General features: G+C 44.1%; 1 protein-coding gene across 1 annotated transcript in view; it reads left to right on the top strand.

Annotated features, from left to right (window-relative positions):
* Positions 1-20,114, top strand: part of LOC118937462 (dynein heavy chain-like) — a 43,295-nt gene extending 23,181 nt beyond the window's left edge. Inside the window, exon 2 of the mRNA XM_036936634.1 lies at positions 18,883-20,114. Within this exon, the coding sequence (XP_036792529.1) occupies positions 18,883-20,114 (1,232 nt within the window). The remainder of the gene's footprint in view (positions 1-18,882) is intronic.
* Positions 20,115-25,525: the final 5,411 nt, after the last annotated feature.

Genomic DNA, 25,525 nt, shown 5'->3' on the forward strand with positions numbered 1-25,525 from the left:
TCCTCCTCTCGCTCCACACTCCTCCTCCTCTCTCTCCCCACTCCTCTTCCTCTCTCTACACACTCCTCCTCCAACTCTCTCTACACACTCCTCCTCATCTCTCTCCACACTCCTCCTCCTCTCTCTCCCCACTCCTCCTCCTCTCTCTCCCCACTCCTCCTCTCTCTCTCCACATTCCTCCTCCAACTCTCTCTACACACTCCTCCTCTCTCTCCACACTCCTCCTCCTCCTTTCTCCATGCTCCTCCTCCTCTCTCTACACACTCTTCCTCCTCCTCTCTCCACACTCTTCCTCCTCCCTTCTCTCCACACTCTTCCTCCTCCCTTCTCTCCACACTCCTCCTCCTCCTCTCTCCACACTCTTCCTCCTCCTCCCATCTCCACAATCCTCTTCCTCTCTCTCTCCTCCTCCTCCCTCTCGCTCCACACTCCTCATCGTCTCTCTCCTCCTCCTCTTTCTATCTACACTCATCCCCCTCCTCTCTCTCCATCTCTTTCTCCTCCTCTCTCTATCTCCACTATCTCCTCATTCCTCCTCCTCTCATTTCTCTCCTCTTTCTGCTCCTCCCCTCCTATCTCTCCTTTGGCTGATCTAAGGCTAGATGCGCTGTGCACTAAGCATACTGAAGAGAAACTGTCTCTTCTCTCTCTACCCCTCAGTACTGTATTTCTCCCTCTCTCTCTCTACCCCTCAGTACTGTATTTCTCTCTCTCTTTCTCTCTCTCCACCCCTCAATACTGTATTTATCTCTCCCTCTACCCCTCAGTACTGTATTTCTCTCTCTCTCCACCCCTCAGTACTGTATTTCTCTCTCTCTCTACCCCTGGAGTACTGTATTTCTCTATCTCTCTCTCTCGCTCTCTACCCCTCAGTACTGTATTTCTCTCTCTCTCTACCCCTCAGTACTGTATTTCTCTCTCCCCCCCTCAGTACCGTGTTTCTCTCTCTCCCTACCCCTCAGTACTGTATTTCTCTCTCTCTCCCCCCCTCAGTACTGTATTTCTCTCTCTCTCTCCCCCCCTCAGTACTGTATTTCTCTCTCTCTCTCCCCCCCTCAGTACTGTATTTCTCTCTCTCCCTACCCCTCAGTACTGTATTTCTCTCTCCCCTCCTCAGTACTGTATTTCTCTCTCTCTCTACCCCTCAGTACTGTATTTCTCTCTCCCCCCCTCAGTACTGTATTTCTCTCTCCCCCCCATAGTACTGTATTTCTCTCTCCCCCCATCAGTACTGTATTACTCTCTCCCCCCTCAGTACTGTATTTCTCTCTCCCCCCTCAGTACTGTATTTCTCTCTCCCCCCTCAGTACTGTATCTCTCTCTTCCCCCCTCAGTACTGTATTTCTCTCTCCCCCCTCAGTACTGTATTTCTCTCTCCCCCCTCAGTACTGCATTTCTCTCTTCCCCCCTCAGTACTGTATTTCTCTCTCTCTCGCTACCCCTCAGTACTGTATTTCTCTCTCTCTCTCTCCCCCTCAGTACTGTATTTCTCTCTCCCCCCCTCAGTACTGTATTTCTCTCTCTCTCTCTCCCCCTCAGTACTGTATTTCTCTCTCCCCCCCTCAGTACTGTATTTCTCTCTCTCTCTCTCCCCCTCAGTACTGTATTTCTCTCTCCCCCCTCAGTACTGCATTTCTCTCTTCCCCCCTCAGTACTGTATTTCTCTCTCTCTCTCTACCCCTCAGTACTATATTTCTCTCTCTCTCGCTACCCCTCAGTACTGTATTTCTCTCTCTCTCTCCACCCTCAGTACTGTATTTCTCTCTCTCTCCCCCCCTCAGTACTGTATTTCTCTCTCTCTCGCTACCCCTCAGTACTGTATTTCTCTCTCTCTCTCCACCCTCAGTACTGTATTTCTCTCTCTCTCCCCCCCTCAGTACTGTATTTCTCTCTCTCTCTCTACCCCTCAGTACTGTATTTCTCTATCTCTCTCTCTCGCTCTCTACCCCTCAGTACTGTATTTCTCTCTCTCTCTACCCCTCAGTACTGTATTTCTCTCTCCCCCCCTCAGTACCGTGTTTCTCTCTCTCCCTACCCCTCAGTACTGTATTTCTCTCTCTCTCCCCCCCCTCAGTACTGTATTTCTCTCTCTCTCCCCCCCTCAGTACTGTATTTCTCTCTCTCTCTCCCCCCCTCAGTACTGTATTTCTCTCTCTCCCTACCCCTCAGTACTGTATTTCTCTCTCCCCTCCTCAGTACTGTATTTCTCTCTCTCTCTACCCCTCAGTACTGTATTTCTCTCTCCCCCCCTCAGTACTGTATTTCTCTCTCCCCCCCATAGTACTGTATTTCTCTCTCCCCCCATCAGTACTGTATTTCTCTCTCTCCCCTCAGTAGTGTATTTCTCTCTCCCCCCTCAGTACTGTATTTCTCTCTCCCCCCTCAGTACTGTATCTCTCTCTTCCCCCCTCAGTACTGTATTTCTCTCTCCCCACTCAGTACTGTATTTCTCTCTCCCCCCTCAGTACTGTATTTCTCTCTCCCCCCTCAGTACTGCATTTCGCTCTTCCCCCCTCAGTACTGTATTTCTCTCTCTCTTGCTACCCCTCAGTACTGTATTTCTCTCTCTCTCTCTCCCCCTCAGTACTGTATTTCTCTCTCCCCCCCTCAGTACTGTATTTCTCTCTCTCTCTCTCCCCCTCAGTACTGTATTTCTCTCTCTCCCCCTCAGTACTGTATTTCTCTCTCTCTCTCTCCCCCTCAGTACTGTATTTCTCTCTCCCCCCTCAGTACTGCATTTCTCTCTTCCCCCCTCAGTACTGTATTTCTCTCTCTCTCGCTACCCCTCAGTACAGTATTTCTCTCTCTCTCTCTACCCCTCAGTACTGTATTTCTCTCTCTCTCGCTACCCCTCAGTACTGTATTTCTCTCTCTCTCTCCACCCTCAGTACTGTATTTCTCTCTCTCTCCCCCCCTCAGTACTGTATTTCTCTCTCTCTCTCGCTACCCCTCAGTACTGTATTTCTCTCTCTCTCTCCACCCTCAGTACTATATTTCTCTCTCTCTCCCCCCCTCAGTACTGTATTTCTCTCTCTCTCTCTACCCCTCAGTACTGTATTTCTCTATCTCTCTCTCTCTCTACCCCTCAGTACTGTATTTCTCTCTCTCTCTCTACCCCTCAGTACTGTATTTCTCTCTCTCTCTCCCTACCCCTCAGTGCTGTATTTATCTCTCTCTCTCTCCCCTCAGTACTGTATTTCTCTCTCTCTCCCCCCCCTCAGTACTGTATTTCTCTCTCTCTCTCCCCCCTCAGTACTGTATTTCTCTCTCTCCCTACCCCTCAGTACTGTATTTCTCTCTCCCCTCCTCAGTACTGTATTTCTCTCTCTCTCTACCCCTCAGTACTGTATTTCTCTCTCCCCCCTCAGTACTGTATTTCTCTCTCCCCCCCATAGTACTGTATTTCTCTCTCCCCCCATCAGTACTGTATTTCTCTCTCCCCCCTCAGTACTGTATTTCTCTCTCCCCCCTCAGTACTGTATTTCTCTCTCCCCCCTCAGTACTGTATTTCTCTCTCCCCCCTCAGTACTGCATTTCTCTCTTCCCCCCTCAGTACTGTATTTCTCTCTCTCTCGCTACCCCTCAGTACTGTATTTCTCTCTCTCTCTCTCCCCCTCAGTACTGTATTTCTCTCTCCCCCCCCCAGTACTGTATTTCTCTCTCTCTCTCTCCCCCTCAGTACTGTATTTCTCTCTCCCCCCCTCAGTACTGTATTTCTCTCTCTCTCTCTCCCCCTCAGTACTGTATTTCTCTCTCCCCCCTCAGTACTGCATTTCTCTCTTCCCCCCTCAGTACTGTATTTCTCTCTCTCTCGCTACCCCTCAGTACTGTATTTCTCTCTCTCTCTCTACCCCTCAGTACTGTATTTCTCTCTCTCTCGCTACCCCTCAGTACTGTATTTCTCTCTCTCTCTCCACCCTCAGTACTGTATTTCTCTCTATCCCCCCCCCCCTCAGTACTGTATTTCTCTCTCTCTCGCTACCCCTCAGTACTGTATTTCTCTCTCACTCTCCACCCTCAGTACTGTATTTCTCTCTCTCTCCCCCCCTCAGTACTGTATTTCTCTCTCTCTCTCTACCCCTCAATACTGTATTTCTCTATCTCTCTCTCTCTCTCTCTACCCCTCAGTACTGTATTTCTCTCTCTCTACCCCTCAGTACTGTATTTCTCTCTCTCTCTCTCTCCCCCCTCAGTACTGTATTTCTCTCTCTCTCCCTACCCCTCAGTACTGTATTTCTCTCTCTCTCTCTCCCCTCAGTACTGTATTTCTCTCTCTCTCTACCCCTCAGTACTGTATTTCTCTCTCTCTCTCTACCCCTCAGTATTGTATTTCTCTCTGTCTCTCTACCCCTCAGTACTGTATTTCTCTCTCTCTCTCCCTCCCTCAGTACTGTATTTCTCTCTCTCTCTACCCCTCAGTACTGTATTTCTCTCTCTCTCTCTCTACCCCTCAGTACTGTATTTCTCTCTCTCTCTCTACCCCTCAGTACTGTATTTCTCTCTCTCTCTCTACCCCTCAGTACTGTATTTCTCTCTCTCTCTTTACCCCTCAGTACTGTATTTCTCTCTCTCTCTCTCTCTCTCTCTCTCTCTCTCTCTCTCTCTACCCCTCAGTACTGTACACTCTTAGAAAAAAGGGTTCCAAAAGGGTTAATAGAATAATGCCTTTTGGTTCCAGGTAAAATCCCTTTTGGGTTCCTTGTGGAAAGGGTTCTACATTGAACACAAAATATTTTACCAGGAACCATAAACATGGTTCTTTAAAGGGTTCTCCTATGGGGAATTCCGAATAACCATTTTAGGTTCTAGATTGCACCTTTTTTTTCCCTAAGAGTGTACTGTACTTCAAGGGTGACTTTTTTGAAAATCAATACAGGAACACAATATTAGGTTCATATTTAAGGCTCTTTTCCCTGTTAGCCTGTGTTACTTCTGTACCTTATTGACTGGCCATTGTTCCCCATGCCAAGATTGACCAGCCCAGAGCTTGAAAGTGTTGTGTGTGGACAGCAGGGAAATGTATGACTGAGGTGATTTAACAAGAACTAATTTCAGGCCATCTTTTCAGTACGCTAAATGCTGTATTGTGGGTAATACACTAACTGATCCACACAGTGATGAGACAGTAACCTTCTCCCCAATAAAACATTGATGGTAAGCCTTCTGCAGTCAGGAGACGTTGGGAATATATTAAAGGTCACCTATTCATGAGGTCACTTCTTTCCTCATTTTTAGGGGGACTCTATGAAACGTTACTTTATATCATGAAGGTGAAATTCTTCAATGGAATGAATACTATGGCTGGTGCCTTAATGCATCCATCCTACGATCTCCTCTCCTCTCCTCTCCTTTCCTCTCCTCTCCTCTCCTATCCTCTCCTCTCCTCTCCTCTCCTCTACTCTCCTCTCCTCTCCTGACCCTGTCATAAATCTCTGCCTGAAAATCCAAACTCAACCCAGAGTCACTTTATAAAATGCCTAAACAGGTTTTTAAGTGCAGTACAGGAGGATGGCATCTCAAACCAGTCACGTTGGTCTGGAGTGCTCAGTGTCCGCCTCTTTGCCCTAACCTTTACTCTCCATTGGCTGTCCTTTTTTGAGTGATTGTCATCCTGGCTCTCCACAGCCAATTGGAATGGCAGGTTGGGAGAGTTAGAGAGGCTCTAGGAGGCCTGGACATCCTCAGAGGGAGTCGTCCCTCTGCTGTCAGAACCATTGTAGTTCTCATCTGTATCAGTCAGCATCATCACTTCACCCATCCATCAGCTAATCAGTACGGTATGTAGCCTGCTGCACATCAGAGTCACGCCTCAGTGCAGCCAAATAACCTGGAACTCACTTACCTCTACCCCCGAAGCATTTGATAAGGAAAATATGTGCTGGTCGTCTCAAGCACTGTTCGATATCGGTTGAGACTTGTTACATTTATCATGTTGAGTCTCAGGTAGTTGCTTTCCCCTTGAAACAGCCTCTTCTATCCTTGTCACTGGTGTTCTTAAAATTATTGACATGGCAGATTCAGACAAGTTTGTGCTAGTCGCTTAATTCCATTACCCAAACTCTGCCAATAAAACTAAACCCGCCAGTAAACTAAACTGACCAGGGCTTAACTTGTAACAAAATAATTACTCCTCCTCCTCTGTACCAAATAATTACTCCTCCGCCTCCCTACCAAAATATAACTCCTCCTCCTCTGTACCAAAGTATTACCCCTCCTCCTCCTCTTCCTCTGTACCAAAGTATTACCCCTCCTCCTCCTCTGTACCAAAATATAACTCCTCCTCCTCTGTACCAAAATATAACTCCTCCTCCTCTGTACCAAAGTATTACCCCTCCTCCTCCTCCTCCTCTGTACCGAAGCATTACCCCTCCTCCTCCTCCTCCTCTGTACCAAAGTATTACCCCTCCTCCTCCTCCTCCTCTGTACCAAAGTATTACCCCTCCTCCTCCTCCTCCTCCTCCTCCTCTGTACCAAAGTATTACCCCTCCTCTTCCTCTATACCAAAGTATTACCCCTCCTCCTCCTCCTCTGTACCAAAGTATTACTCCTCCTCCTCTGTACCAAAGTATTACTCCTCCTCCTCTGTACCAAAGTATTACCCCTCCTCCTCCTCCTCTGTACCAAAGTATTACTCCTCCTCCTCTGTACCAAAGTATTACTCCTCCTCCTCTGTACCAAAGTATTACCCCTCCTCCTCCTCTGTACCAAAGTATTACTCCTCCTCCTCTGTACCAAAGTATTACTCCTCCTCCTCTGTACCAAAGTATTACCCCTCCTCCTCCTCCTCTGTACCAAAGTATTACTCCTCCTCCTCTGTACCAAAGTATTACTCCTCCTCCTCTGTACCAAAGTATTACTCCTCCTCCTCTGTACCAAAGTATTACTCCTCCTCCTCTGTACCAAAGTATTACCCCTCCTCCTCCTCCTCCTCCTCCTCCTCTGTACCAAAGTATTACTCCTCCTCCTCTGTACCAAAGTATTACCCCTCCTCCTCCTCTGTACCAAAGTATTACTCCTCCTCCTCCTCTGTACCAAAGTATTACTCCTCCTCCTCCTCTGTACCAAAGTATTACTCATCCTCCTCCTCTGTACCAAAGTATTACTCATCCTCCTCCTCTGTACCAAAGTATTACTCCTCCTCCTCCTCTTTACCAAAGTATTACTCCTCCTCCTCCTCTTTACCAAAGTATTACTCCTCCTCCTCCTCTTTACCAAAGTATTACTCCTCCTCCTCCTCTTTACCAAAGTATTACTCCTCCTCCTCCTCTTTACCAAAGTATTACTCCTCCTCCTCCTCTTTACCAAAGTATTACTCCTCCTCCTCCTCTGTACCAAAGTATTACTCCTCCTCCTCCTCCTCTGTACCAAAGTATTACTCCTCCTCCTCCTCCTCTGTACCAAAGTATTACTCCTCCTCTGTACCAAAGTATTACTCCTCCTCCTCCTCTGTACCAAAGTATTACTCCTCCTCCTCCTCTGTACCAAAGTATTACCCCTCCTCCTCCTCTTTACCAAAGTATTACTCCTCCTCCTCTGTACCAAAGTATTACCCCTCCTCCTCCTCTTTACCAAAGTATTACTCATCCTCTGTACCAAAGTATTACTCCTCCTCCTCCTCTGTACCAAAGTATTACTCCTCCTCCTCCTCTGTACCAAAGTATTACTCCTCCTCTGTACCAAAGTATTACTCCTCCTCCTCCTCTGTACCAAAGTATTACTCCTCCTCCTCCTCTTTACCAAAGTATTACTCCTCCTCCTCCTCTGTACCAAAGTATTACTCATCCTCCTCCTCTGTACCAAAGTATTACTCCTCCTCCTCCTCTTTACCAAAGTATTACTCATCCTCCTCCTCTTTACCAAAGTATTACTTCTCTTCCTACGTACCAAAGTTGCCACCTAAAGGCAACTAGCTCCTACTTTACCGCTTTGGGATTTGGGACATTCTCTTATTCTTTTAGCACTTTTCAGATTGACTCCCGTGACTGGTGGGTAGCAATTGAATCAGCAGAGTACTGGGCTCCTGTAACACTTGACCTCCTCCCGTTCCTCTCCACCGGTCCCGGTTCCCCCTTCAGGACCTGTGTTTCCTCCCCAGATATCCAATCAGATTGTGCTGTGACTTCTCATTGTGGCCCCAGGAATGTTGATTTATCTTCTATTCTTGAACTAATTTAGATTAACCACCAGAAACACTGACTCTTATCCGTATCTCCTCCCCTTCTGCTGACTGAATATTTAATGACAGCACCTTCTGCCTTTTAATGTCCCTCTTTCGTTTAGCCGCTGCAATTACTGTACATCTCTAAGTGTAATCTCATTTGGCCATTAGCAGTGTCTGCTTTGGCGTTCCCCGTCCACGCTCAGCGCCTGGTGACCACCAGCAGCTGGAACTGCCTGCAAGTCTAATCGTGTGTATGGACCCCATTGCCGATAAAAGCTGTGTCGTTTTCCCAGGCAGACTTTTAACGTGGCACCCAGTCAGACTCCAACGTCCACTCTTATTCGCTTCAAGCTCTCAGTTTGTTACATTACATGTATTGTTTAGTGTGACGCAATGCTTACGCTTCGAAGATTTTCATAGTTTTCACATTTTCAATCGTTTTCAAATCACGTCATCACGACGTAAGTCAGTTGGGTTATTCGGCTTCAACGACTTCGTCCCAGCAACTCCTCCCTCCGGGTGGCCTGCTGTTGTCAGGAGAACATAAAGACACGTGTTCGGCCTTCGCCGCGCTGACCCCTCTCGCCTCCCTGTCACCCTTTGTGGTCTCCTAACCAATGAGATATTCCCCTTGTTTTACTCGACCGCTGCTGTTCATCTTATCATTACTGTCCTACTGTTATAACGTTCCACTGGGGGGAAAAAAAGTGGTTGAATCAAAGTTGTTTCCACGTCATTTCAACCCCAAAAATCTATGTGACGACATTGAATCAACGTGGAAAACTGATTGGATTTGAAGAAAGTCATCGCCGTAAAGGGCATTTCCTATTTTTTTCACCTTTTAACCTCCATGGTGACCTTTTTAATTGTTGATTTCACATTGAATACACCATAGTTGACAACTCAACCAAATGTTATCCAAAACTAGACGTTGAGCTCACGTCTGTGCCCAGTAGGATGACTGTCAACAAACAGGACCTGGCTAATGGTTTAGACTGATTATCCACCGGCTGGTCAGGTGTTCTGCCAGGTCTATAAGGTTTCATGCAAAGCATTACACTCACTGTAATATGAGTACGTGATCTGTCAAGGTGTACAAGTATGTCATCAGGAGATACATACATGTCCACATTTCTACAATATTGACAGACATGAGTTTAGAGTCATTATGTACACAATTGGCAGTAGTCATTCATTCAGATTTCCTATCCTCTTCATTCTTCTGGTTCCATAAGACTGACTTATCATCACGTTTTATCATCAAGTCTTATCATTAAATCTTATCAAGTATTATCTAGTATGACATTACTGTGTTGTTGTTGTTGTTGTTATCTCTGGTCTAGCGTCTGAGCAGATTTCCTTTCCAATTTCACAGCAATTGGTCTGGGGAGATTTGTCTGTACCCACAGAGAGCGTCTCTTCTTATTATTGGTGTCCTTTAGTAGTGGTTTCTTTGCAGAAATTTAAACATGAAGGCCTGATTCACGCAGTCTCCTCTGAACATTTGATGCTGAAATGTGTCTGTTACTTGAACTCTGTGAAGCATTTATTTGGGCTGCAATTTCTGAGGCTGGTAACTGTAATTAACTTATCCTCTGCAGCAGAGGTACCTCTGGGTCTTCCTTTCCTGTTGTGGTCCTCATGAGAGACAGTTAACTGTAATGAACTTATCCTCTGCAGCAGAGGTAACTCTGGGTCTTCCTTTCCTGTGGCGGTCCTCATGAGAGACAGTTAACTCTAATGAACTTATCCTCTGCAGCAGAGGTACCTCTGGGTCTTCCTTTCCTGTGGTGGTCCTCATGAGAGACAGTTAACTCTAATGAACTTATCCTCTGCAGCAGAGGTAACTCTGGGTCTTCCTTTCCTGTGGTGGTCCTCATGAGAGACAGTTAACTCTAATGAACTTATCCTCTGCAGCAGAGGTAACTCTGGGTATTCCTTTCCTGTTGTGGTCCTCATGAGAGACAGTTAACTCTGATGAACTTATCCTCTGCAGCAGAAGTAACTCTGGGTCTTCCTTTCCTGTGGCGGTCCTCATGAGAGACAGTTAACTCTAATGAACTTATCCTCTGCAGCAGAGGTACCTCTGGGTCTTCCTTTCCTGTGGCGGTCCTCATGAGAGACAGTTAACTGTAATTAACTTATCCTCTGCAGCAGAGGTAACTCTGGGTCTTCCTTTCCTGTGGTGGTCCTCATGAGAGACAGTTAACTGTAATTAACTTATCCTCTGCAGCAGAGGTAACTCTGGGTCTTCCTTTCCTGTTGTGGTCCTCATGAGAGACAGTTAACTGTAATGAACTTATCCTCTGCAGCAGAGGTAACTCTGGGTCTTCCTTTCCTGTGGCGGTCCTCATGAGAGACAGTTAACTGTAATGAACTTATCCTCTGCGGCAGAGGTAACTCTGGGTCTTCCTTTCCTGTTGTGGTCCTCATGAGAGACAGTTAACTCTAATGAACTTATCCTCTGCAGCAGAGGTACCTCTGGGTCTTCCCTTCCTGTGGCGGTCCTCATGAGAGACAGTTAACTGTAATGAACTTATCCTCTGCAGCAGAGGTAACTCTGGGTCTTCCTTTCCTGTTGTGGTCCTCATGAGAGACAGTTAACTGTAATGAACTTATCCTCTGCGGCAGAGGTAACTCTGGGTCTTCCTTTCCTGTTGTGGTCCTCATGAGAGACAGTTAACTCTAATGAACTTATCCTCTGCAGCAGAGGTACCTCTGGGTCTTCCCTTCCTGTGGCGGTCCTCATGAGAGACAGTTAACTGTAATGAACTTATCCTCTGCAGCAGAGGTAACTCTGGGTCTTCCTTTCCTGTTGTGGTCCTCATGAGAGACAGTTAACTGTAATGAACTTATCCTCTGCAGCAGAGGTAACTCTGGGTCTTCCTTTCCTGTGGCGGTCCTCATGAGAGACAGTTAACTCTAATGAACTTATCCTCTGCAGCAGAGGTAACTCTGGGTCTTCCTTTCCTGTTGTGGTCCTCATGAGAGACAGGTAACTCTAATGAACTTATCCTCTGCAGCAGAGGTACCTCTGGGTCTTCCCTTCCTGTGGCGGTCCTCATGAGAGACAGGTAACTGTAATTAACTTATCCTCTGCAGCAGAGGTACCTCTGGGTCTTCCCTTCCTGTGGCGGTCCTCATGAGAGACAGGTAACTCTAATGAACTTATCCTCTGCAGCAGAGGTACCTCTGGGTCTTCCCTTCCTGTGGCGGTCCTCATGAGAGACAGGTAACTGTAATGAACTTATCCTCTGCAGCAGAGGTAACTCTGGGTCTTCCTTTCCTGTTGTGGTCCTCATGAGAGACAGTTAACTGTAATGAACTTATCCTCTGCGGCAGAGGTAACTCTGGGTCTTCCTTTCCTGTTGTGGTCCTCATGAGAGACAGTTAACTCTAATGAACTTATCCTCTGCAGCAGAGGTACCTCTGGGTCTTCCCTTCCTGTGGCGGTCCTCATGAGAGACAGTTAACTGTAATGAACTTATCCTCTGCAGCAGAGGTAACTCTGGGTCTTCCTTTCCTGTTGTGGTCCTCATGAGAGACAGTTAACTGTAATGAACTTATCCTCTGCAGCAGAGGTAACTCTGGGTCTTCCTTTCCTGTGGCGGTCCTCATGAGAGACAGTTAACTCTAATGAACTTATCCTCTGCAGCAGAGGTAACTCTGGGTCTTCCTTTCCTGTTGTGGTCCTCATGAGAGACAGGTAACTCTAATGAACTTATCCTCTGCAGCAGAGGTACCTCTGGGTCTTCCCTTCCTGTGGCGGTCCTCATGAGAGACAGGTAACTGTAATTAACTTATCCTCTGCAGCAGAGGTACCTCTGGGTCTTCCCTTCCTGTGGCGGTCCTCATGAGAGACAGGTAACTCTAATGAACTTATCCTCTGCAGCAGAGGTACCTCTGGGTCTTCCCTTCCTGTGGCGGTCCTCATGAGAGACAGGTAACTCTAATGAACTTATCCTCTGCAGCAGAGGTACCTCTGGGTCTTCCTTTCCTGTGGCGGTCCTCATGAGAGACAGTTAACTCTAATGAACTTATCCTCTGCAGCAGAGGTAACTCTGGGTCTTCCTTTCCTGTGGCGGTCCTCATGAGAGACAGTTAACTCTAATGAACTTATCCTCTGCAGCAGAGGTACCTCTGGGTCTTCCTTTCCTGTGGCGGTCCTCATGAGAGACAGTTAACTCTAATGAACTTATCCTCTGCAGCAGAGGTACCTCTGGGTCTTCCTTTCCTGTGGCGGTCCTCATGAGAGACAGTTAACTCTAATGAACTTATCCTCTGCAGCAGAGGTACCTCTGGGTCTTCCCTTCCTGTGGCGGTCCTCATGAGAGCCAGTTTCATCACAGCGCTTGATGGTTTTTGCGACTGCTCTTGAAGAAAGTTCTTGAAATTTCTCGTTTTGACTGACCTTTAAGTAATGATGGACTGTCTTTTCTCTTTGCTTATTTGACCTGTTCTTGCCATAATGTGGACTTGGTCTTTTACCAAATAGGGCTATCTTCTGTATACCACCCCTACCTTGTCACATAACAACTGATTGGCTCAAACTCATTAAGAAGGAAAGAAATTCCACAAATGAACTTTTAACAAGGCACACCTGTTAACTGAAATGCATTCCAGGTGACTACCTCATGAAGCTGGTTGAGAGAATGCCAAGCATGTGCAAAGCTGTCATCAAGGCAAAAGGTGGCTACTTTGAAGAATCTCAAATATAAAATATATTTGAATTTGTTGAACACTTTTTTGGTTACTACATGATTCCCTATGTGTTATTTCATAGTTTTGACGTCTTTGCTATTATTCGACAATGTAGAAAATAGTCAAAATGAAGAAAACTTGGCCTCCCGGGTGGCACAGTGGTCTACGGCACTGCATTGCAGTGCTAGCTGTGCCACCAGAGACTCTGGGTTCGAGCCCAGACACTGGGGGCGGGAGGCCCATGGGGCGGCGCACGATTGGCCTAGCGTCGTCAGGGTTAGGGAGGGTTTGGCCGGCAGGGATATCCTTGGGTCGCTAGGTGTACGGTGTTTCCTCCGACACATTGGTGCGGCTGGCTTCCGGGTTGGATGCGCGCTGTGGTAAGAAGCAGTGCGGGTTGTGTTTGTGTTTTCGGAGGACGTAGGGCTCTTGACCTTCATCTCTCCCGAGTCCATGCGGGAGTTGTAGCAATGAGACAAGACAGTAACTACTAACAATTGGATACCACGAAATTGGGGAGAAATAAAAAAAAATTATGAAAGAAAGAAAAACCCTAGAATGAGTAGGTGTGTCCAAACTTTTGACTATATTGAATATAGTTATAAAAACACATTTCAAAAGTTTGTTATTCTATTAAATTAAGTATTTCATGGTATCCTCGTAGGTAACAAAATTATATCAAAGCCTTTTCATTGTCAGTTTTTTTTAATAATATATGCACGTATAAAAATGAGTACTCACTCAAGTAATTAAATACTAACATCCAGAGTACCGTGCCCATCCCTCGTCCAGAGATGGATTTTCTGTAAGTCAGTGTTTTCCGTGCTTCAACAGGACTCGAAAGCTCTATCCTCGGTAGGCTGGACAACTCCACTTTATCTGCTTCGCCAGGGGTGCCCGGGCATTCACTGTGCCACTCCTGATTTAATTGTGGTTTCTGGATGACTGCCTTTCACCTTCAACTTCCTCCTAGCTCAGCACATCTCGGCTACGATACCCGGAGACAGAAGACAGAGTGGAGGAGAAAGGAGGAGAAAGGAGGGCTTGGCAGAGGGAGAACAAGAGAAAGATAGGGTGGCTAGACTGGCTAGGAAAAGCTCATTATTTACCTCTCTCGAAATGTCATTAAAATGTAAAAGAGGAACCTAAAGAGGGGCGGAAAGACTGTGCCTTGAAGAGCTGTGCTGCTTTCTAATGGCCCACTGTAGCTGCAAAAATGCCCTGTCTGCAAAACGTGTTGTCCAGAGCCAATTCATCCTTTATGTTCCCTCACTCTCTTCATTTAACAACATACACTGTATAAATATTCTATTCTGATATGCCTGGTCACAAATGCCAGGAAGATCACAACTTTCTTAAAAAATAAAAAATAAATCTAATTAGCCGGGAAACTGTGAGCTTCTTTTTGTAAGAGTCACTGGGCATCTAAATGATGAGCGCTGTTGAAAATGCCACAGCACTGGTGTCTTCGCCTGGAATTGATTTGTTCAGACAATGCCACGTATCATCCACAAATGTGTGTGGAGGTTGAGGATGAGCGTTCTAGAGCTGACTCAATATAGTACCTATAGTGAACAATCACTATGTTTTTGTGAGAGTGACACATTTAATAGTGGAATAAATTATAACTGGAATTGGTGGGACTTGCTTTAACTCTTCACAGGTATTTTTGTAGTAGTGGAAGAAGTTTAACATGTTTTACTTGAGCCAAGAAGTTAAATAGTTACATTTTAGTAAAAATCAATTGTCTGATTACTTTGGTAGATGACACTATCGGCCTCAAGGCCTTCGTCAGAGCTTTTGTGAGTGTTTATAAATTGCTCCACCCACCTACGTCCACATAAGGGCGCAGTGATACTAGACAGAGCAGTGATACCAGACAGAGCAGTGATACTAGCCAGAGCAGTGATACTAGCCAGAGCAGTGATACTAGACAGAACAGTGATACCAGACAGAGCAGTGATACTAGACAGAACAGTGATACTAGACAGAGCAGTGATACTAGACAGAACAGTGATACTAGCCAGAGCAGTGATACTAGTCAGAACAGTGATACTAGTCAGAGCAGTGATACTAGCCAGAGCAGTGATACCAGACAGAGCAGTGATACTAGACAGAACAGTGATACTAGACAGAGCAGTGATACTAGTCAGAGCAGTGATACTAGACAGAGCAGTGATACTAGACAGAGCAGTGATACTAGACAGAACTGTGATACTAGACAGAACTGTGATACTAGACAGAACAGTGATACTAGCCAGAGCAGTGATACTAGACAGAACTGTGATACTAGACAGAACTGTGATACTAGACAGAACAGTGATACTAGACAGAGCAGTGATACTAGCCAGAGCAGTGATACTAGTCAGAGCAGTGATACTAGACAGAACAGTGATACTAGTCAGAGCAGTGATACTAGACAGAGCAGTGATACTAGTCAGAGCAGTGATACTAGCCAGAGCAGTGATACTAGCCAGAGCAGTGATACTAGCCAGAACAGTGATATTAGACAGAACAGTGATACTAGACAGAGCAGTGATACTAGTCAGAGCAGTGATACTAGTCAGAGCAGTGATACTAGCCAGAGCAGTGATACTAGACAGAGCAGTGATACCAGACAGAGCAGTGATACTAGACAGAACAGTGATACTAGACAGAGCAGTGATACTAGTCAGAGCAGTGATACTAGACAGAACTGTGATACTAGACAGAACTGTGATACTAGACAGAACTGTGATACCAGACAGAGCAGTGATACTAGACAGAACAGTGATACTAGACAGAGCAGTGATACTAGACAGAGCAGTGATACTAGCTAGAGCAGTGATACTAGTCAGAGCAGTGATACTAGTCAGAGCAGTGATACTAGACAGAGCAGTGATACTAGTCAGAGCAGTGATACTAGTCAGAGCAGTGATACTAGACAGAGCAGTGATACTAGTCAGAGCAGTGATACTAGACAGAACAGTGATACTAGACAGAACTGTGATACCAGACAGAGCAGTGATACTAGACAGAACAGTGATACTAGACAGAACAGTGATACTAGACAGAACAGTGATACCAGACAGAACAGTGATACCAGACAGAACAGTGATACTAGACAGAACAGTGATACTAGCCAGAGCAGTGATACTAGACAGAACAGTGATACTAGACAGAACAGTGATACTAGACAGAACAGTGATACCAGACAGAACAGTGATACCAGACAGAACAGTGATACTAGACAGAACAGTGATACTAGCCAGAACAGTGATACTAGACAGAACAGTGATACTAGCCAGAGCAGTGATACTAGACAGAACAGTGATACTAGACAGAACAGTGATACTAGCCAGAGCAGTGATACTAGACAGAACAGTGATACTAGACAGAACAGTGATACTAGCCAGAGCAGTGATACTAGACAGAACAGTGATACCAGACAGAGCAGTGATACTAGTCAGAGCAGTGATACTAGCCAGAACAGTGATACTAGACAGAGCAGTGATACTAGACAGAACAGTGATACTAGACAGAACAGTGATACCAGACAGAACAGTGATACTAGCCAGAGCAGTGATACTAGACAGAGCAGTGATACCAGACAGAGCAGTGATACCAGACAGAGCAGTGATACTAGACAGAGCAGTGATACTAGACAGAGCAGTGATACTAGCCAGAGCAGTGATACTAGCCAGAACAGTGATACCAGACAGAGCAGTGATACTAGACAGAGCAGTGATACTAGACAGAGCAGTGATACCAGACAGAGCAGTGATACCAGAAAGAGCAGTGATACTAGACAGAGCAGTGATACCAGACAGAACAGTGATACTAGACAGAGCAGTGATACTAGACAGAGCAGTGATACTAGCCAGAACAGTGATACTAGACAGAGCAGTGATACTAGACAGAGCAGTGATACTAGCCAGAACAGTGATGCTAGACAGAACAGTGATATTAGTCAGAGCAGTGATACTAGTCAGAACAGTGATACTAGTCAGAGCAGTGATGCTAGACAGAACAGTGATACTAGTCAGAGCAGTGATACTAGTCAGAACAGTGATACTAGTCAGAGCAGTGATGCTAGACAGAGCAGTGATACTAGTCAGAACAGTGATACTAGTCAGAGCAGTGATGCTAGACAGAACAGTGATATTAGACAGAACAGTCATACTAGTCAGAGCAGTGATACTAGTCAGAGCAGTGATACTAGACAGAACAGTGATGCTAGACAGAGCAGTGATACTAGTCAGAGCAGTGATACTAGTCAGAGCAGTGATACTAGCCAGAGCAGTGATACTAGACAGAACAGTGATACTAGACAGAGCAGTGATACTAGACAGAGCAGTGATACTAGTCAGAGCAGTGATACTAGTCAGAGCAGTGATACTAGACAGAACAGTGATACTAGACAGAACAGTGATACTAGCCAGAGCAGTGATACTAGACAGAACAGTGATACTAGACAGAGCAGTGATACTAGTCAGAGCAGTGATACTAGTCAGAGCAGTGATACTAGACAGAACAGTGATACTAGACAGAGCAGTGATACTAGTCAGAGCAGTGATACTAGTCAGAGCAGTGATACTAGACAGAACAGTGATGCTAGACAGAGCAGTGATACTAGTCAGAGCAGTGATACTAGTCAGAGCAGTGATACTAGACAGAACAGTGATACTAGCCAGAGCAGTGATACTAGACAGAACAGTGATACTAGACAGAGCAGTGATACTAGTCAGAGCAGTGATACTAGACAGAACAGTGATACTAGTCAGAGCAGTGATACTAGACCTAACAGTGATACTAGCTAGAGCAGTGATACTAGCCAGAGCAGTGATACTAGACAGAGCAGTGATACCAGACAGAGCAGTGATACTAGACAGAACAGTGATACTAGCCAGAGCAGTGATACTAGACAGAACAGTGATACTAGACAGAGCAGTGATACTAGACAGAACAGTGATACTAGTCAGAGCAGTGATACTAGTCAGAGCAGTGATACTAGACAGAGCAGTGATACTAGACAGAGCAGTGATACTAGACAGAACAGTGATACTAGACAGAGCAGTGATACTAGCCAGAACAGTGATACTAGACAGAGCAGTGATACTAGACAGAGCAGTGATACTAGTCAGAGCAGTGATACTAGACAGAGCAGTGATACTAGACAGAACAGTGATACTAGCCAGAGCAGTGATACTAGACAGAACAGTGATACTAGACAGAGCAGTGATACTAGCCAGAGCAGTGATACTAGTCAGAGCAGTGATACTAGCCAGAGCAGTGATACTAGCCGGAACAGTGATACTAGACAGAACAGTGATACTAGCCAGAGCAGTGATACTAGCCAGAGCAGTGATACTAGCCAGAACAGTGATACTAGCCAGAACAGTGATACTAGACAGAACAGTGATACTAGACAGAACAGTGATACTAGACAGAGCAGTGATACTAGCCAGAGCAGTGATACTAGCCAGAGCAGTGATACTAGCCAGAACAGTGATACTAGCCAGAGCAGTGATACTAGACAGAACAGTGATACTAGACAGAACAGTGATACTAGCCAGAGCAGTGATACTAGCCAGAACAGTGATACTAGCCAGAGCAGTGATACTAGACAGAACAGTGATACTAGACAGAACAGTGATACTAGACAGAACAGTGATACTAGTCAGAACAGTGATACTAGACAGAACAGTGATACTAGACAGAACAGTGATACTAGTCAGAACAGTGATACTAGACAGAGCAGTGATACTAGCCAGAACAGTGATACTAGACAGAGCAGTGATACTAGCCAGAGCAGTGATACTAGACAGAACAGTGATACTAGCCAGAACAGTGATACTAGTCAGAACAGTGATACTAGACAGAGCAGTGATACTAGACAGAGCAGTGATACTAGACAGAGCAGTGATACTAGACAGAGCAGCGTGTGCGTTTCTTCTTTTCACTCATCTTATTCAACTGTTACGAAACACCTACAACACAGACAGCTCAGAGATGCGATTGCCTTTTTGAATTTTGAATAGACTACACTATCGACTACACTATCGACTACACTATCGACTACACTATCGACTACACTATCGACCACACTATCGACTACACTATCGACTACACTATCGACTACACTATCGACTACACTATCGACTACACTATCGACCACACTATCGACTACACTATCGACTACACTATCGACTACACTATCGACCACACTATCGACTACACTATCGACTACACTATCGACTACACTATCGACTACACTATCGACTACACTATCGACCACACTATCGACTACACTATCGACCACACTATCGACTACACTATCGACTACACTATCGACCACACTATCGACTACACTATCGACTACACTATCGACTACACTATCGACTACACTATCGACTACACTATCGACCACACTATCGACTACATTATCGACTACACTATCGACTACACTATCGACCACACTATCGACTACACTATCGACTACACTATCGACTACACTATCGACTACACTATCGACCACACTATCGACTACACTATCGACTACACTATCGACTACACTATCGACCACACTATCGACCACACTATCGACTACACTATCGACCACACTATCGACTACACTATCGACTACACTATCGACTACACTATCGACCACACTATCGACTACACTATCGGCTACACTATCGACTACACTATCGACTACACTATCGGCTACACTATCAACCACACTATCGACTACACTATCGACTACACTATCGACTACACTATCGACCACACTATCGACTACACTATCGACTACACTATCGACTACACTATCGACTACACTATCGACCACACTATCGACTACACTATCGACTACACTATCGACTACACTATTGACTACACTATCGACTACACTATCGACCACACTATCGACTACACTATCGACCACACTATCGACTACACTATCGACCACACTATCGACTACACTATCGACTACACTATCGACTACACTATCGACCACACTATCGACTACACTATCGACTACACTATCGACCACACTATCGACTACACTATCGACTACACTATCGACTACACTATCGACTACACTATCGACTACACTATCGACTACACTATCGACCACACTATCGACTACACTATCGACTACACTATCGACCACACTATCGACTACACTATCGACTACACTATCGACTACACTATCGACTACACTATCGACTACACTATCGAACTTAATACTTTGGATTGGTGGGGCAGTTAGATCACACATTTCATCACAAATAACTTGTCTCAGACTACCCGACTTGCATAAGCTCTCCTGCTAGACGACCACAACTGAAATAATAAAGAATACAGAAGACAAGAAGGCATTTTTGAAGTTTATCCCTTACTTCAACTATACATGAATTTCTTACTCAAAGGATGAAGCTGTTTAAAGGAGTTTTGACTGGATAGATACATAGGAAAGATAAAGAAAAGGTTAGGATTCAGGGTTGGAAAACATAATGGATGGAGGGATGAAAGAGTAAAAGTTGGACTGATTGGTATGTTAAAGGAATTAATGTACGGCTGAAGGTGTGTGTGTGTGTGTGTGTGCGTGTGTGTGTGTGTGTGTGTGTGTGTGTGTGTGCGCGAGTGCGTGCGTGCGTGTGTGTGCTTAGAATGTGCTCCCACCATTGTTAGAATTTGTACGTTCCAATGGCAGTTAATTCAGCAGTGGGAAGAAGTTAGCTAAATGAGTTGATGTCGTTGCTAAAAAAGCTGTACCCGGTGATTGGTCGTAGATATTTCTGTTCTTATTTAGAGATTTGAATTGCACAGATGTAGACCAAGATGTCATACCTTCTGTTGGTCTAAAATGCTCGGAAAGTGGTCAAACTGACAGTTGTTTGAAAAAGATGTATACAAAAAAGTTGTTGATGCGGTTATTAATACCGCTGTATCGTTAGATCTGTACAAGATATTTCTGTTCCGATTCCAAAATTGACTAGCAGAGAAGTAAACCAAGAGGTCACAACGTGTAAGTTGAAGTCTAAATGGTTGGAAATGTGGTCAAAACAGCTGTTGTTTGTAAAAATGTGTTACTGCACCGCTGAAATCGCTAGATCCATAGCGGATATTTGTGTTTTGGAGACAGATTTTAATAGCAGAGAAGTAGACGAAGATATCATGTACCTGTTACAAGATGTCGCCAAGGCAATACATGGCATTTCTGTTATGTGTATCTAATTGTGATACTCTATAGTACGAGAGAGCCTTGGCATTACTTTCAATGCACTGAATGGAGCTGAATGCAGGCTACCCATTGATGCTGAAGTAAAGACATTCTTACCAACATTACCTTGCTCGTGTATTTAACAATCAGCCTTATAAAACAATATCCTCTAACTTTTTGTCTGACTTGTACGGAAAGTGGTCAAAATGTCAGTTGTTTGTAAGTTACAGAAAATGTTGTTGATAACGGTCACTTAAAGAGCTGTGACGTTTGATCGGTATCAAATAATTCTGTTATTATTTCAGATTTGAATAGCAGAGGTAGAAGATAGAGGAAGATGTTATCGTACTTGTTGTGTAAAGTGTTCGACAAAGTGGCCAAAAGTTGCATTGTTACATTTACTATGAATGGAAGTTGGAAGTGATGATGTCACAATGGGGAGCTTTAGAATGTTGAATAAAACAAATCTATGGAAGTGAATGAAGATGTACAAAGAATAAAGACCAAATAATATATATTGTTTCAAAAGTATAAAAAATATTTAAAAAGTTGTATGCAAGCACACTATTCCAGACCAGTCTTCACATTTTAAAGTTTGAATAGTGTCTCTATCTTAAACGGTGTAAGGGGAGTAGCCTGCTGAAGGCGAAGTAGTATGACGAGGATTTAAAGTCTGAACGTTTGCTTCACAAGTCCCATCTAATAAGAGAAACAGAAGCAACAGAAACAGAGACAGGCAGATTAACACAGACCTGGAGAGACAGATCTGCTTGTGTCCACAGTGTATACAGGAAGTCCACACTACTGGCAGCAGCAGAGACCTGGCCTGATACCCAGGAGCTCATATTTTCTACAGTATTTCATTTGTTTCTTCTGTCTTAGCCTGACTTTGCCTCATTATTATGCAAATTAACTTATTTCACAGTAACTTATTTTGCTGTAAATATATTAGGAGCATAACTATTTGCATAAGTACCAGAATGTTGTAGCTTGGCTGGTAAGAGAGGTACTTTAGCAGTCAGGAGTTTGATTTTGACTCTCTTTACTGGGGCCAAATGTTCTGTCATTGCTTCCTTCAAAAACATCACTGTTGTCACGGATCCTGAGTTCATCCACCTACCAGGGGACATAATTGATTTCAGTTAAATGGATTTGAGCCAGTCTGCAAATGGCACAGAAGTGGGCAGGGGAGGGAGAATTTGAGATATTCCTCAGTGAGAATTCCGTGTTATGTTGCATCGTATTCTAAATGGTGTTTTTGGGATATTTCTGGACCAGATTCAAGGCGGGGGGGAAAAGTAACCTGTTGTGCCTGACTTCAATGTTCCCAGGAAGCATAATTTAATTAACGGTGTGGTCAGGATGAAAGGGAAGCGTACTCCTGTGATTAAATGGACCACTTGGGCCTTTCCCCCTGTTCTCTCTAATGGAGGCAATTTGATCATGTAGAAAAACGATTGGTTTCATGTTAAGGTTCTGAAACGACCCTTTTTAAAAGTCAACTCTCGTGAAAGACTTTGCTCATTATTGATGAATTGCATCCGTTTTATTACGGCCTTAGGTGGTAAGTGTCACTAAAAGTGATTGATTATCAGTTAGTCCACAACCTCCGTGTTATTTTGTCCCCATAAGTTATTTTGTCTCCATGAGTCATCTTGTCCCAATAAGTCACGTTGTCCCAAAAAAGTACACAAATGAACAATACATGTTAAAGGTTCAATGCAGCTGTTTTTATCTCAATATCAAATCATTTCTGGGCAACAATTAAATACCTTACTGGGATTGTCTTCAATTAAAATAGCCAATTGAGCAATTTCTCAAACAAGCGTTTTGCTAGAACTGTTTGGGAGCGGTATGAGTCGTAAGGGGAATACTTTTATTGGAAGAGAGGAATGGAACACGTTCTCATTGGTCCAGTAACTAATTTAGCGCATGGTGATGTCACCAGGTTGGACAAAACTCCATCCCACCAGGTATTTTCAAACAGCTCTGATACTAAAAAGGGTATTATCATCATTTTCACATTATTATTCCAACCCCATAGTGTGGTAATATATATTAGGCCTTGGTTCTGATGCCTGTTTGTGGTTTCAGAATTATCTTAGTGACAGAACCCAGGCTATTACGATAGACAGGGTTAAATCCATACTTCTTGAAGTGTTCTGTTGTTGTTCACATTGTGTGTAAATGACATTGGAAGTACTGTTCACACCTGTAACATTCATCTCTATGCAGATGACAGTTCTTTACTCCTGTGCCTCTTTAGTGCAGCAGGCCATTGGATGACCTTTAGCAGGATGTTGACTCGATCCAAAATCCCTTACTGATCTTAAATTAATGTCAAATAAAAGCAGGTGTTCACTAGGTCTCGTGATGTTGACCCTGAGGACTTGCGCGTTAGCACTTTAACTGGAGTCCAAATTGAGCAAGTTTCTTACTATAATTACTTGGGTATCTGGATTGATGACACGTTGCCTTTTGAAACACACATTGAAAACTTGACAAAGAAGCTGAGATCTATGATTGTTTTTTTTTTTTATATAGACATAAATCCTGCCTCAGCTTTGAAAATATAAGGAAAATTGTTCAAAGAACACTTCTCTCTGTAATAGACTACTGTGACATTATTTATATGCATGCGGTAGCCTCGGTTTTAAAACCATTGGACTCAGTATTCCATTCAGCAATACGTTTTATCACGGGGGACGGTTTTAGGTCTTATCATTGTAATCTTTACAAAAATGTTGGATGGACCTCTCTGTCTTTCGGGAAACGTCCTCTGTACATTACTTCATTGATTACATGTAGATGTACAAATGACCAAACCCGTTCTCAGGGATGGTTAACTCTCTCTCTCCCTTTGGTCTCCACAGAATGAAGAACATCTGATTTGATTTTTTTTGGCCCCGTATGTGAGGAACAATACACAAAATTCCTTGCAGTTGGATATTCTGGTGACTTTCAGGCATTTTAAAGTATTGATTGGAGACTTTTTACGTTACAGAATGCGATTGATTTTCTAAAATGTGTTTAATGTTAAGTAATATGTGTTTTATAACAGTGTGTTTTATAACAGTGTGATTTATAACAGTGTGATTTATAACAGTGTGATTTATAACAGTGTGTTTTATAACAGTGTGATTTATAACAGTGTGATTTATAACAGTGTGTTTTATTACAGTGTGATTTATTACAGTGTGATTTATTACAGTGTGTTTTATAACAGTGTGATTTATAACAGTGTGATTTATAACAGTGTGTTTTATTACAGTGTGATTTATTACAGTGTGTTTTATTACAGTGTGATTTATTAGTGTGTTTTATTACAGTGTGTTTTATTACAGTGTGATTTATTTGTAATGGTTCTGTAGGGCTATTGGGTTTTATTTATGTATTGGGTTTTATTTGTAAACGTATACAGGGCTCTCTTGTTAAATAGTTTTATCTCAATGGGTCTCCCTGTTTAAAGTGTTAATAAATAAATACATAAAATCTATAAAACACATTTTTGACTGCACTGTGCCTTTAATACAAAGCATCGCCAAAATACTGTTAGCAGAGAGCCCTCAGGCTTACCGCAGTCATATTCATTCAAAGATGTGCTTTCCATTTTCTTTCCAGAGATGTCAAACGATCCAAACTTGACATTTACAGGACCATCAGCTATTCAGGGAGCATGGTGCCACAACCACTGTCCTGCACTGTAGATAACCGTTGCGATATCTGGTCAAATAAAGTGGATGGAAGCATTCAGAGCCTCTGTGGGCTTATCTTGCCCTGTCACAATTCCAGCATTGGATAATAAGCACATATTGTACACAAATACATTACATTACTGTTACCTTATAGACCTGGTCATCACCATTGACAATATACACTCTACAGGCCTCACGCTAGCCATACATTATTCTAACGACCTATAGTAACATCTGAAAGCTAAAACCATTCATGTATTCTGAGAACATTCACGGATAATCAATGTTAGCCACAGAGTGGTTCTGAACTCAGTCATACATCTGGGTTTGAATGACTAGCGAGAGGGACATGGCCCACTACAGTACACAGAAGCCCTCTGTCTGTCTGGTTGTCTGGCTATCTGTCTGGTTGTCTGTCTGTCTGGTTGTCTGGCTCTCCTGTTTGGTTGTCTGGCTATCTGTCTGGTTGTCTGTCTGTCTGTTTGTCTGTCTGTCTGGTTGTCTGGCTCTCCTGTTTGGTTGTCTGGCTATCTGTCTGGTTGTCTGTCTGTCTGGTTGTCTGTCTGTCTGGTTGTCTGGCTCTCCTGTTTGGTTGTCTGGCTATCTGTCTGTCTGGCTGATTGTCTGGCTGTTTGTCTGGCTGGCTGGCTGGCTGGCTGGCTCGTTGTTTTTCTGGCTGTCTAGTTGTCTGTCTGTCCAGGAAAGTAGTACGTCACAAGGTTCTGTAGCTAAGTGCTGAAACCCAATACTATTGGAACCTCT

The sequence above is a fragment of the Oncorhynchus mykiss genome, chromosome 11 (genome assembly GCF_013265735.2).
Source record: "Oncorhynchus mykiss isolate Arlee chromosome 11, USDA_OmykA_1.1, whole genome shotgun sequence".
NCBI classification, from domain to species: Eukaryota; Metazoa; Chordata; class Actinopteri; order Salmoniformes; family Salmonidae; genus Oncorhynchus; species Oncorhynchus mykiss.